General features: G+C 32.9%; 1 protein-coding gene and 1 long non-coding RNA gene across 2 annotated transcripts; one reads left to right on the plus strand and one right to left on the minus strand.

The window, feature by feature from the left end:
• Nucleotides 1–9,373: 9,373 nt before the first annotated feature.
• Nucleotides 9,374–9,983, minus strand: LOC138340849 (uncharacterized). Its single transcript, XR_011213693.1, has 2 exons — nucleotides 9,804–9,983; nucleotides 9,374–9,700 (listed from the first exon to the last, which is right to left on the minus strand). It is a non-coding gene; the product is annotated as an uncharacterized lncRNA (long non-coding RNA).
• A 1,497-nt stretch (nucleotides 9,984–11,480) lies between these two features.
• LOC112940677 (protein FAR1-RELATED SEQUENCE 5-like) lies at nucleotides 11,481–12,717 on the plus strand. The gene is made up of 2 exons (XM_026028937.2): nucleotides 11,481–11,543; nucleotides 11,836–12,717. Exons 1-2 carry the CDS (start codon nucleotides 11,481–11,483, stop codon nucleotides 12,715–12,717), a joined length of 945 nt encoding a protein of 314 aa, XP_025884722.2.
• The last annotated feature ends 1,128 nt before the right edge of the window (nucleotides 12,718–13,845 follow it).

Here is a 13,845-nt window from a genome sequence, read left to right on the forward strand (position 1 = left end):
AGAATAAGATGAAACAGAAATTAAATAGAATACAAAAAGTAATCCGAGTCCATAGAAACTACTGTGTGTCCTTAAGAAATTTAATCTCCTCACTGTACCCCAGGTTATGGATTAATTTCTCCCAGGATAAAACGGATTAATCCTGTTAAAGAAATAGCGGTACCTCAAATTTCTTTAACTTCAGCGAACTTCAGAACAGGAACAAGTCACTTAGACTTAGTCGATCGATACTTTGATTTGTTTGAGAAAAAAAAATTATGTAGGGAAGGAAAATGCAGTATTTGAAAAAATGAAAATTGACTTCCTTTTATAGCCATTTACAGCAAGAAACATGTCTCTTCAGAGAAATCTGTTCAGGCCCGTTTTATTCAGAAAGCTGTGTCTTTTGGAAAAAATAACATCTTTTCGGAAAAATGTGTATGTTAGGAAAATAACGTCTTTTGGGAAAGTACGAATTTGCAGAAAGCGTAACAACTTTTCATAATGTTACCGTTATCCGCAAATTTATAAGAGATAATATTAATAGGATTTATTTGATTTAACAAAAACTGATTAAATAAATTTTGTCCAAAAAATACATGATTTGCCAAATCCAAAGCTAAAGCCGAAGCCGAGCGAACGACGACGACGACGCGAGGGGCATCTTCTTTTTAGCTCTTTAAGAAGTAATGAAAGTGTTTCCTTATATAAGGACAACAATTTCCCTTTCTTTTGCCGATATGGGAGAAATGACTTTTCATATGCACTTTGCAAATGACTTTTCATTTTCCCTCCAAAATAACTCCCTCACTTTTCATATTCTCTTTTCTTCTCCCATTCACACTTGCTAAATCCAACAATTACGCATGCCCTAAACATACCCTCTAGGGTCTGAATTGTGTGCTCTTCTTGACCATCAGTCTTAGAATGGAAAGAAGTACTAAGGTTTACTTTTGAACCCAAGCATTTCTGGAAAGACTTCCAAAAATGAGAGGTCAATTGCACACCCCTTTATGAAATGATAGATACATGAACTCCATGAAGTCGAACTATATCTTGAACAAATAATCTGGCATAATACTCTGCTGAATTGGTAGTTAGTACCGACATGAAATGGATTGATCTATTCATCCGATGTACAATCACCCAAATTGAATCATATGTTCTGCGCGATCATGGAAAACCTGTTATAAAATCAATATTAATCATCCCCTACTTCTATTCCATAAGAGCTATGTTCAAAGCCACACGACCGGGTCTTTGGTGCTCTAACTTGATTTGTTTGAAATTTGGTCACCAAGCAATGAACTTTGCAATGCACCTCTTCATAATACTCCACCAATAGACTTCTCTCAAGGCATAATACATTTTTATTGATCCAGGACGGATCGAGTATTTAGAACTATGAGCCTCTATATTTTGAAGTTCATCCACGTTGGGAAAAATAATCTCCTATATATTATAATACATCATCTCCTCCTTGTTCAATAGTCATCACCTTTTGGTTATGAACATTTGCTTTTACTTGAAGTAGAAGAGGGTCTTGGTCTTGCTTATCCTTCACTTCAAACACTAGGGATTATTCAGTCTCATTCATCCTCACAACTCCACCTTCACTAGGATAATAAAGACGGACTCCCAAATGGGCAAGTCTGTGAACCTCTTTTGCCAATTTATTCTTGCCTTCCTCAACATGAACAATACTTCCTATAGACAACATCCTCAAAGCATCAAAAACAATATTAGTTTTTTTAGGGTGACAGTAGATTCTCATGTCATAATAATTAATTAAGAAACTTTAACCATCTCCTTTGTCTATGATTAACTTGCTTATGACCAAAAAAAACATTTACATGAACACCATAGAGATAGTGACGCCATATTTTAAAGCAAATACTACCACTACTAACTTGAGATCATGAGTCAGATAATTCTTCAATCAATCTTAAGCTTTCTGGAGGGGTAGTCTACAATCTTGCCATTCTATATCAATACGCAATTAACTCCAACTCTATATGCATCACAATAAACAACAAAGCTATTTGAATCTAGCTGGATCAACACTAGGGTATTAATGAACCGTGTTTTCAATTCCTATAAGCATTTCTCACTAGCTTCAAACCATTGAAACTTGGTTGTTTTCTAATTAAAGTTAGTCAATAGGGAATAAATGGATGTAAATCCCTCAACAAACATTCCATAATAACCAGCCAATCCCAAAAACCCCTTATATCTGTTAGGATAAATACTATAATATTGATATTAGAATGGAATTATGAAATAGTAAATAACTTATCTCTCGTGGCAAGCCACTTCCTTGAAAGCGATTTCAGCTCGACTTTGGTGCAAATCATTATTAGCTGCATTCGGTCACTCCCCAAGATTCCACATTAACTCTCAAACACGTGCACTCATGGCTGAGAGTTTGAAGGTTGCTCGAAACCAATTGCCCAAAAAAATTCTAAGGATAAGAAGAGGGAGAAAATGTTTTTCTCTTCTTTTTATATATGTTGGTAGTGTTATTTTAGCTTTCACAAAGGCACTATTTATATAGGAAATTTCTACAGAAGTTATTTTAGAGTTATGAGGTAAATTGATAACGAATTGTGAATGGTAATGGCATTAAAGGCCATTACATCACATTCCTCTTGTGTTTGTTTTAGAACAGAAAATTTATTCTCTTTGTAACATATTTTACTTTGTGTTCTTTGCATTACAATAAATGAATAAGTGAGAATTAATATCACAATCCCCCACTAATGCAAAGACAAAGGGTAAGAACAAATTTTGGATAAAAGGAAGGAACATGTACGTAAGTGTCAATATCTTTCTATTTGAATTGACACGTGGTGATATGAGGCAACAACTTAATATACACAAAGTCAAGTACTCTTGAACTGAGTGGATACAAATTGAGACCCCCATAAAACATAGTATATCCTTAAATGTTAAACAACCTCTGTGATACAAACAAAGTGCTTTTATGCTCATGCACACACATCTTAGGTCTTATGAGTGCTCTAGAAAGACGAACCAAGTCTTTCATAAAAAAATGGTCACACCTTTACACTCACGTAGGTGATTCCATCAAGTCTTTCTCAAATAAACCACCTTAAGGCTATACAATTAATAAGAGTAAAATAAGCTCAACCTTATAAAACACTGCCTCAAGCCATAGGGATAGAAAATGTGGTGTATATTGAGGCCTAAGAGGTCCACCACATTACCTCAACCAATGGGTTTTATCCCCATTCCTCTCGACGTTTCAAGGATTATTTTCCTTATCAAGCCCTTGGTCATAGGATCCACCAAATTTCTTCTGAACCATACATATTCCAAGGAAATAACACCCAATTTCAACAGTTGGTTAACTGCAATATGTCTGATGCAAATATGCCTCATTTTCCCATTATACGCACTGTTTGGGTGATTCCAATTGGTGCTTGTGATTCACGTTGAAGCAAAACTGGTAAAGCTTGTCTTCCCTACAAAGGCATATCTGCCAAAACATTTCTCAAACATTCAGCTTCTTTCCCTTCCACCTCGAGATCACAATGAATTATGATTCCATGGTAGAACGTGCTATACAAGTCTATTTGGAAGAATTCCACGAAATAGAACCTGCACCCAAAGTAAACACATAGCTACTGGTGTAGCTAACTTCATCATTGTCAACTACCCATTATGCATAACAAAAACCTTCTAAAACAACAAGATATTTGTTAAAATGCAAACACCAATTTATAGTACCTCTCAAATACCTTAGCAACTCATGAAGTGCATTCTAGTGTTCACTACTGGATTATGAGTATATATACTCAATCTACTAACAGCATAAGCTATATCAGGTCGAGTATAGTTCATGAGAAACATTATACTCCCAATTATTTTAGCATATTCAATTTGAGAAACACTAGATTATTTATTCTTCTTCAAGTGTATGCTAGGATCATAAGGAGTTCTCACTATAGCTACATAAAAAAAAATCAATCTTTTTCAACATCTTTTCAATGTATTAAGACTGACACAAAGAGAAACCATTAGCAATTCTTTTGATTTTACTCCCAAAATTACATCTGCTTCACCAAGGTCTTTCATTTCAAATTTAGAAGAAAAAAAGTCCTTAGTCTTATTAATAACATTTACACTAGGACCGAAGATTAACATGTCATCTACATATAAACATATAATGACACAATCTTGACCGATCTTCTTAATATAAACAAATATATCCGATAAATTTACAACAAAGTCATTATCAAGTAATGTGATATTAAATTTTTCATATCATTGCTTACGTGCTTGTTTTAGCCCATACAAGGACTTTCTCAATTTGCATATATTATCCTCTTGTCCTGGAACCACAAAACCCTCAGGTTGAGTCATATAGATCTCTTCCTCTAAATCACCATTTAGAAATGCAATTTTAATATCCATTTGATGTACCACTAAATCATGAATAGCGTCTAAAGAAATAAGAGTTCTAATGGTCACTATTTTAGTCACTAGAGGATAAGTATCAAAGTAGTCAACTCCTTTCTTTTGGTTAAAACCCCTAATCACAAGTCTAGCCTTATATTTATGAATTGTACCATCAAGTCTCAATTTCTTCTTAAATATCCACTTTCTACTTATGGGTTTACAACCTTTAGGTAAATCATACAAGTCCCAAGTGTGATTAGAAACTATAGAGTCTAACTCACTTTCAATTGGCTCTTTGCAAAATAGAACATCTACTGATCTCAATGCTTCACCGTAAGTCTTAATAAGATCTTCTTCTATTAAACAGACAGACAATAATTCATCATTTAAAACATTAATATTCATAATTTTCAATTAAGAAATTAGTGATAAAATCAGGACCAGAAATTGTCTGAATTCTATTCATTATTATTGGAAATAACATTAGAAGAAGGCACATGCGAATTTTTTGACATAGATGCAGAAGCATTATTTTGCACATTACTCGGCACATTATGTTTTAAAGGAAAAATATGCTCAAAAAATTCTGCATCTCTAGATTCACAAATAGAATGATCATTTAGATACATAAATCTATATGCAACACTATTTTGAGCATAATAAATAAAGACACTATCAAAAGTCTTAGAACCAACATTTACTCGTTTAAAATCAGGTAGACCAACCTTAGTCAAACACCCCCACACTTTCAGAAATTTCAAGTTAGGAGTGAACCCTTTCCACAATTCATATGAGGTCTTGTCTAACTTCTTTTGAGGAACTCTATTAAGAATATAGCATGCAGATAAGACTGCTTCTTCCCACATATTGTGACCAGAGCTTAAAAACATATAATTAATCATTTCCTTAAGAGTTATATTTTTCCGTTCGGCTACATCATTTTGTTGGGCAGTATACAAAGAACTAACGTCATGTATAATACCATTTTTCTCACAAAAATATTCTAGAGTTTTAGTACTATATTCACCACCTATTCAGATCTAAATCTCTTGAGTTTCCTGTCTAATTGATTTTCAACTTCTGCTTAGAATTTTAAAAACATGCTTTCAGCCTCATTTTTAGACTTAAGAATATATACCTTAGTGTATCTAGAAAGTCATCAACAAAAGTAATGTAATACTTTTTTCCACTTTGCTAACAGTGTTCTTGAAAGCTGCTAAATCTGAATGTATTAGTTCATGTAATTTGGTATTTCTGCTAATAACATATTTGAAAGGTTTCTTGACATGCTTTGCTTCTACACACACAAGACATTCAGAAAACTCATCACCTTTTTATGATAGGAACTAATTCCATTTTTCTAATTCTTTTAATAGAAGCTATATTAACATGACCTAGTTTACCATGCCACAAGTTAATAGACTCAACAGTATAAGCAAAATTTGAAATACTTCCATTATTGACAATCTCTTGAACAAAGTTCAATACAAATAATCCTCCACTGAGATATCCCTTCCTAACAAAGTCTCCTCCACGAGAAACAATTATTTTATCAGCTTAAAAAACAAGTTTAAGGCCTACTTTGTTGAGAAGTTCTCCGGAAACTAAGTTTCTACAGAGGGAGGGAACATACAAAATATTATTCAAGGATAATGTCTTTCCAGAAGTTAATTCAAGTAAAACTTTTCCTTTACCCATTACTACAGTTGTAGCGTAGTTACCCATATATACACACTCTTCCTCAATGGACTCCTCAAAGTCATGAAATAAATTTTTATTGGCACAGAAATACCTTGAGGTGCCTGTGTCTAGCACCCAGTCGATTTTGTTTGCCACCAGATTAGTCTCAACGACTACAGCAGCAATCACTTCATTACCCTCATCAAGATTAGCTTGGACATCACTTTGTCCTTTCTGCTTTGATTCCTGCCCTTTTCTTTGATAGCACCTGGAAGTCCTGTGACCAACTTGTTCACAAACGTAACAAGAACCCTTCAATTTTAGAATTTGACTCTCCGACTTGTTGAATTGATTTTTGTTCTTCATATGTTCCTTTTTCGAGACTTTCTTCTGTTTACGTTTGAACCTGTCTTTCACAATAGTACCAGGAGATTCAAAAAGATTAGCTTTAGAAGAATTAAGAGAAAGTTCTTCCATCTTATATTTGTAACGGTTCACCTCTTCAGTCCTCATATGACTAATAAGTTCTTAAAGAGTTAAATTCTTCATCTTATGTTTTAATTGATTTCTATAATCATTCCAAGATGGTGGAAATTTTTCATGCAGAACATTAGCCTGAAACATCTCACACATCTTCATGTCTTTGTTCAGAACATCAACAGTCAAATCCTCATATTCGTGAACTTGTTCCATTATTGACTTATTATCAACCATTTGGAATTTAATCCACTAACCGACATTATATTTTTTTCTTTCTAACATCATCAACACAATATTAATTTTCTAAACTATCCCATATTTCTTGGGCAGATTTATAGTTTAAAAATATATCAAATAAAGGGTTGGTCATATGATTTAGCAAATGTCCTCTAACAATTTTTCTATCCTTTTCAAACTTCTTTTTAATAACATCATTAACAATTATAACATTGTTGGAATCAGTATTAGTGATAGAACCATTCATAGAAGGTTATTTAAATAAAACATAATCATCTTCTAATTGTTTAAAGAAAATTAAAAGTTTTAGTGACCATCGTTTAAAATTATTTCCATCAAAGGCTCAAGTTTTAACAAATTATTAAAAGTTTTGTTCAAAGAAATAACCATTATCAATATTGTATATTGGAAATCGTTTTTGAATTGTTAAAAAATATACTAAAATATCGATATTAGAATGGAATTATAAAATAGTAAAAATAACTTATCTCAAACACTGTATCGTGGCAAGCCACTGCCTTGAAAGCAATTTTGGCTTGACTCCGGTGAAAATTGTTGCAGCCAGTCGCTCCCCAAGGTTCAACAGTTACTCTCAAACACGTGCACTCGTGACTGAGAGTTTGGAGGTTGCTCAAAACCAATTGCCCAAAAAATATTCTAAGGATAAGAACAGGGAGGAAAATGTTTTTCTCTTCTTTTTATTTATGTTGGTAGTGTCATTTTCTTTAGCTTTCACAAAGGCACTATTTATGTAGGAAATTTCTATCGGAGCTATTTTAGAGTCAAGAGTTAATTTGATAATGCATTGTGAATGTAAATGGCATTTAAGGACATTACATCACATTCTACAGAAACTCTTGTTTTTGTTTTAGAACGAAAAATTTATTCTCTTTGTAACATATTTAACTTTGTGTTCTTTGCATTACAATAAATGAATAAATGAGAATTAATATCACAATATCATTTTGAGAAGTGGGTCTAACCAATTCTACACTACTACAATCTTTTGGGTATCAACTCGAATCCCTTCTACAGATACAATGTGTCCTAGAATCCCACATATTTAAGCCAAAACTCTCACTTAGTAAATTTGACATACAACTCTCTTTCCTTAAGAGTTTGGAGTATTATTCTAAGATGACTAGCATGATCCTTCTCAAACCTATATTAAATCAATGTCATCAATAAAATACGATGACAAACCTATCAAGATACAACTTAAACACTTTATTCATCAGATCCATGAACGTTGCAAGAGCATTAGTAAATCCAATGTACGTAACAAGAAACTATACCATATCGGGTCCTGAATGATGTCTTCACAGTGTCACTTTCTCCTATTTTCAACTAATGATAGTTAGATTTGAGGTTTATCTTTGAAAAGCAAGTGGGACCCTGAAGTTGGACAAAAAGATCATCAATCCTCGGAAGGGGATACTTATTCTTGATACCAAGGTCGACTATATGCTCCAAATGTTGTTTAGTTGAGAATTCATGTTTTGATAGAATCCCTTAATTCTCGGTATTCTATTCATTCCCTCAATCGCTAAAGATGTACAGTGATTTGTAGCAGGCTTATTGGTGAAACTGTATGACGAAGATATTGTAGAACTTGTCGGTAAATGTATGAATTTTAAACAAGTGAAAGTTGAGTATCAAAACCCACTAGTTTGACTCAAGATATTAGTATTCCTACCAGGAAGTAAGAAAACATGAATATGGACTTTATTATGGGCTTACCTCATACTCGTTGTTAGTTTGACTCGATTTGGGTTATTATGGATCGAATGATGAAATCCACTCATTTTCTTCTTGTAAACACTTCATTTTCAGTTGTGGAGTATGCCAAGTTATTTGTGTGGAGTACCACCCTTGTCCATTATCTCAAATCGTTGTTCTAGTTTTTTAGGACGTTTCATATAGGTCTTGGTACCCAAGTGAAGTTTATCATGACAATGCATCTTCAGACCAAAAGACAAGTCTAGCTTACTAATAAGACTTTGAAAGATGTGTTGAGAGATTGTGTGATTGATTTCAAGGGTAATTGAGATGATCATTTGTCATTGATTGAGTTTGCTTATGATACTATCTATCATTCTAGTATCACAGTGTCTCCTAGGCTCTTTCTGGTAGGAGGTTTAGGTGTCTCAACATTTCGATAGGGCTAGATAGTGCATAAGGCTACGGTGAAGGGTTGTCTTATTGAAGCAGTTCAAAGTCGATAAAAGTCCTATGCCGATGTTAGAAGTAGAGAACTTGAATTTAGTTTTGATGACTACTAATGGAATAAAAATACATTGGTAATAGTTTTCATTTTCTTTATTTTATTGTTATTATATTATATGCCCATAAAGTAAATTTCTACAATTTTATTACACTAGTAGATATGTTAACTCCTACTTTTAGAATTTAAAAGGAAACTTAATTAACTTGAGAACCCCATCGTCTCTATGTAAATGCTGACATTTATTAGCAACGACAAATCAATTTTTCAAAATAACATAGAAAGCAAGATGTGAGAAATGGTCTCAACTATACAACAGAAAGCAATTGAAATTAAATCAAATAGCCGATCTCAATCCTCCAGAAAATGATCTTGAATATATAAAACATTGTGGATTTATAACTAATTTATTCCTCTACACTCGTAGTTCTCTTTTTCGGGTTTGCTACGATCTAGAAAGAATTTGTCACCATCCACAGATGATCAATGACGTATGAAGTAGCAGAACGGCACAACGTCCACTTTAATTACACATGATAATCCTATGTTTCTCTTCGTAATATAAAAGGGGAAAAGCAAATGGGAAAAGGAAATTAGAGAACATAAACAATAGAGTGTAGGCTTTTCGAGACCATTACACAAGTCTACTAATGCAGCTGCACTTTTGCTTCTTCTTTCCTGTATTGCAATGTCAAACAGAGGAACTAGTAGGCTTGAATGTATACAAAAGTGAACAATGAATTGATGCAACTGTGAAGGAAACATTCAATACATAGCTTACCTCTTAGAAAATTTGCATCCATATAATTGATACCTTCTTCTAGTAGGTTAAGTCACACAATAAAATGACCACTTTGCAAACTCAAGAGATACTGATGGAAAGACTCAATAATTGACGCTCACTTCAGTTTTCTCCCTTTTTCATAGTCATGGTTGAGTTTACCTTTAGATCCCATAAATAATAAAGACTTTATTTCTCTTTGTCAATATCTGTTGTACTATGATCTTCCTTGCTTTGAATTTTTTTCTCTTTTACTTACTATGCATTGAATGATATACCGAAAAAAGCAACTGGTACACTATTTGATACAAGCTATCTGTCTCGATTTAATAAGCCTTGCAAACTGCAACATTTTTTTATTAAAATTCAAATATTTTCCACCTAAAGCTTGTGTATTCAGTGTCTCAGAAGCCTTTTCTTTAGATTTTTTTTATCACTTTCTTATAATATAATGTCAAACAGAGGTAATAGTACTTAACAATACTTCCTAAAAGATTTTTGTCTCCTTCTCTTTTTCCATTTTGCAGTTTTATCTATGCATTACAATGTCAAAACATGTCTGTCGTTACCTCATTTAATCTGGTGCTCAAAATAAATAAATAAAATCAAACCGATAAACATTTGTATCTACCTTATACTTTCAATTCAATTTTCCTACGATAACCTTATAATCAGAAAGTAGAAAGAGGGGAGAAACTCGTTGCTTCTCTTAAGAAGCGTTGATTTTACTTGAGACAAAGGTTTATTTAAAACAATGTCTACACTCTAGGGGTAAGGTCTATTGTTACCTAAAGAAGCAATAACATGCTTGTGGCTATATTGTGCCCGTGAGGAATATTTAAAATCTTAATACTACAAAAGTGGTATCATGAGAACAACTCTAATTATTAACTTGTATGGTAAGAAAAATGCCTCTGCTATACTTTTTTTTTTAATTTAGTAATTGTTTTCTCATTTTTATACAATCATAAAATATTACTCGTGATTGTAAAAAAATATGCATAATCACTGTGCATATTATTTTAATTCCGATAATCAAAACCAAATTATTTCTTTTATTCTTAGTAAAGATTTCACATCTTTGTTAGTAAGGATTGAGGATTTAGGCAACATATATGCTATCCTCTATACGTAATTCATGTAACATTCACATAGATATTTGTATATTATATACCCTTTCAAAACAAGCATAACTCTCAAAGAAACAAAGTGAGACACTTCATAAACCATGACATCTCAAATGGGAGATACTAACAAAAAGGATAATGCCAACAATCTACAAGAAATGCAAGCAATTCTAAATGGTCCATTTTTTAACTTAGCTTGAAAGATATACGTAGAACAAGGGGAAGAAGATAAATCCTGTACACAGGTAAACTGACTAACCTAATCATTAAAATATTAGTACCATTAGAAGAGTGTGAAGAATAATTACACTCTCACAAAGCTCTAGAATTTCCACCTATTACTAAACTTGAGCCATAAATTATAAGAACTTTAAAGTGAACTATTAGTCTGAAGTGAAAACAGAAAAGCAACACATAATAATTGCTTGATGGAAGAATAAAAATGCTCAATAAGTGAGATAACATACTTGAGTGCAGTCATATTTCTAAGGGAAATACTTCAATTCTGAAACCAGTTGACGAAATTGTCTGAGAAACATATGGTCGCCGAATGGTAAGGCCAATCATTATTCATCGCCGAATGGAGTGGATTAGGCGGGAGAAAATTGGGGAAGTATAAAAAGAAAATCCCGTATTTCTTTCCTAACTTTTTTTCTTCCTAAGAAATTTTTTTAAGATGGTAGAGGCACAACCAACAATAGTTGTGTGAATAAACGTTTCAAAGAAATATTCTTGTTTTAATGTATGAAGAAATTTATGTTTTGTAGTGATGAAGATATTTAAAGAATACCTTTAAGAACTTTTTAGCAAATTGAAGAAGTTCAATACATTAGCCATGAAAAATATTTAAAATTTTAAAGCTAACTTACCCTATCAGTCTAATATCTAATAATTGTGTATTGCAGGAAACTTTTGAAATCTCTAATTTAGAAGAGCAAAATGCAGAAGGAATTGAAGATTCCTTGGAGGATATAGAAAGCAACATGAATGCAGTTGTATCTTTTGTTCCTCAACTAGGTGAGCAAGAATTAAGAGAGCCTTACATCGGTATGGAATTTCAATCACTTGATACTGGATTTAAATTTTATCTTGATTATGCTCATCGTAATGGTTTTAGTGTGCGCAAAAATCGAATTAGTAGATCAAGAAAAGATAAATCCATTATTGGTCAAGAGTTTGTTTGTTCAAAAGAAGGATTTCGTTCAAAAAAATGTCTTGAGAGTAATAAGCAACGAGATGAGACTAGAGAGAGGTGCAAAGTGATGATATATATGTCAAAGAAAGAAGAAGAAAAGTGGGTTATAGCTAGGCTTGTCTTGAATCATAATCATGAACTTGCTTCTCCTAATAGTCAGAAATTCTTGCGATCAAAAAGAAAAAAATCAGAGGCTCAAAAAAATCTTATTGATCTCTTAAATAATTCTGGTATTCGTCCAAGTAAAATCGCATCAGTGTTAACTACTCAGGCGGGAGGCATAGAGAATCTCAATATAACTGGACGAGATATTCAGAATTATTTGAGCACTAAAAGGCAAAATTGTCTTGAGAAAGGAGATGCACAATTGATGTTGAAATACTTTCAAAAGCGACAATCTGATAGCCCAGGATTCTTTTATGCAATACAAATGGATGTGGAGGGTCATTTAGCTAATTGTTTTTGGGTAGATGCTAGGTCTAGGATAGCTTACAAGAATTTTGGAGATGTTGTCCTATTTGATCCTACATACTTGACAAATAAATATAAGATGCCTTTTGTTCCATTTACCGGAGTTAATAACCATCACTAATCCATTTTATTTGGATGTTCTCTTCTTTGGGATGAAACGGAAGAAACTTTTCAGTGGTTACTTCATACTTGGCAAGAGGCAATGTTTGGTATTTCCCCTCGTACAATAATCACAGATCAAGATGCTGCAATAACAAATGCAGTTGCAAAGGTGTTCCCGAATAGTGCACACCATTTTTGTATGTGGCACATTGAGAAGAAGATTCCTGAATATCTAAGTCATGTTTTTCATGCATTTGATGATTTTAAAAATAAGTTTAGTAAGTGTTTACATTGTACAACAACTCCTGAGGAATTTGAAATTGCTTGGATCGATATAATGAAAATGTACAATTTAGAAGAGCATATTTGGTTGCGTAAGATATACATCGTTCGCGAGAAATGGATTCCAGCATATGTGCGAACTACTTTTTGTGTCGGAATGTCAACAACTCAAAGAAGTGAAAGTATGAATAAATACTTTAAAGATTATCTTAACTCTAGTACGCCAATGAGTGTATTTGTGACGCAATATGATAAAGCTGTTGACGCTAGGTATGACAAAGTAAGGGAGAAGGATTATAAGACAAAGCATTCAAAGGCTATCTTGAAAACATTATATCCAATGGAGGATGAAGCAGCCAAAATATATACCAGAAAAATATTTCAAAAATTTCAAGAAGAGTTAATTCAATCTCAAAAATTTATTTCAGAAAAAATTGAGGTTCAGGATGGGATACATATTTATAAAGTGCATTTGTTTCAGAGAGAAACACCGATATATATTGTTAGGTTGAATCTTGAATTAAAGAATGCTACTTGTTCTTGTCATAAGTTTGAGTTCATGGGAATTTTGTGTAGACATGTGCTTATGATATTTATAAAGAAACAGATTCACTCGCTTCCACCATGTTATTTATTGGATCGATGGACAAGGTATGCAACTACAGAAAAAGCTAATGACATTTCAAGTGCAGGATCGCTTGCGTATAATCTGAAGTCTTCTACTATATGGTTTAATAACATTATGACACATTCTCTTGGGCTCTCTGAACGAGCTACTCGTTCAGAAAAGCATTATAAATTTACATATCAGAATTTGTTGCAACTAAGTAAAGAACTTGATGAACTTCCATATGAGGATAATGAT

Source organism: Solanum lycopersicum, chromosome 1, assembly GCF_036512215.1.
Source record: "Solanum lycopersicum chromosome 1, SLM_r2.1".
Taxonomy (NCBI): Eukaryota; Viridiplantae; Streptophyta; class Magnoliopsida; order Solanales; family Solanaceae; genus Solanum; species Solanum lycopersicum.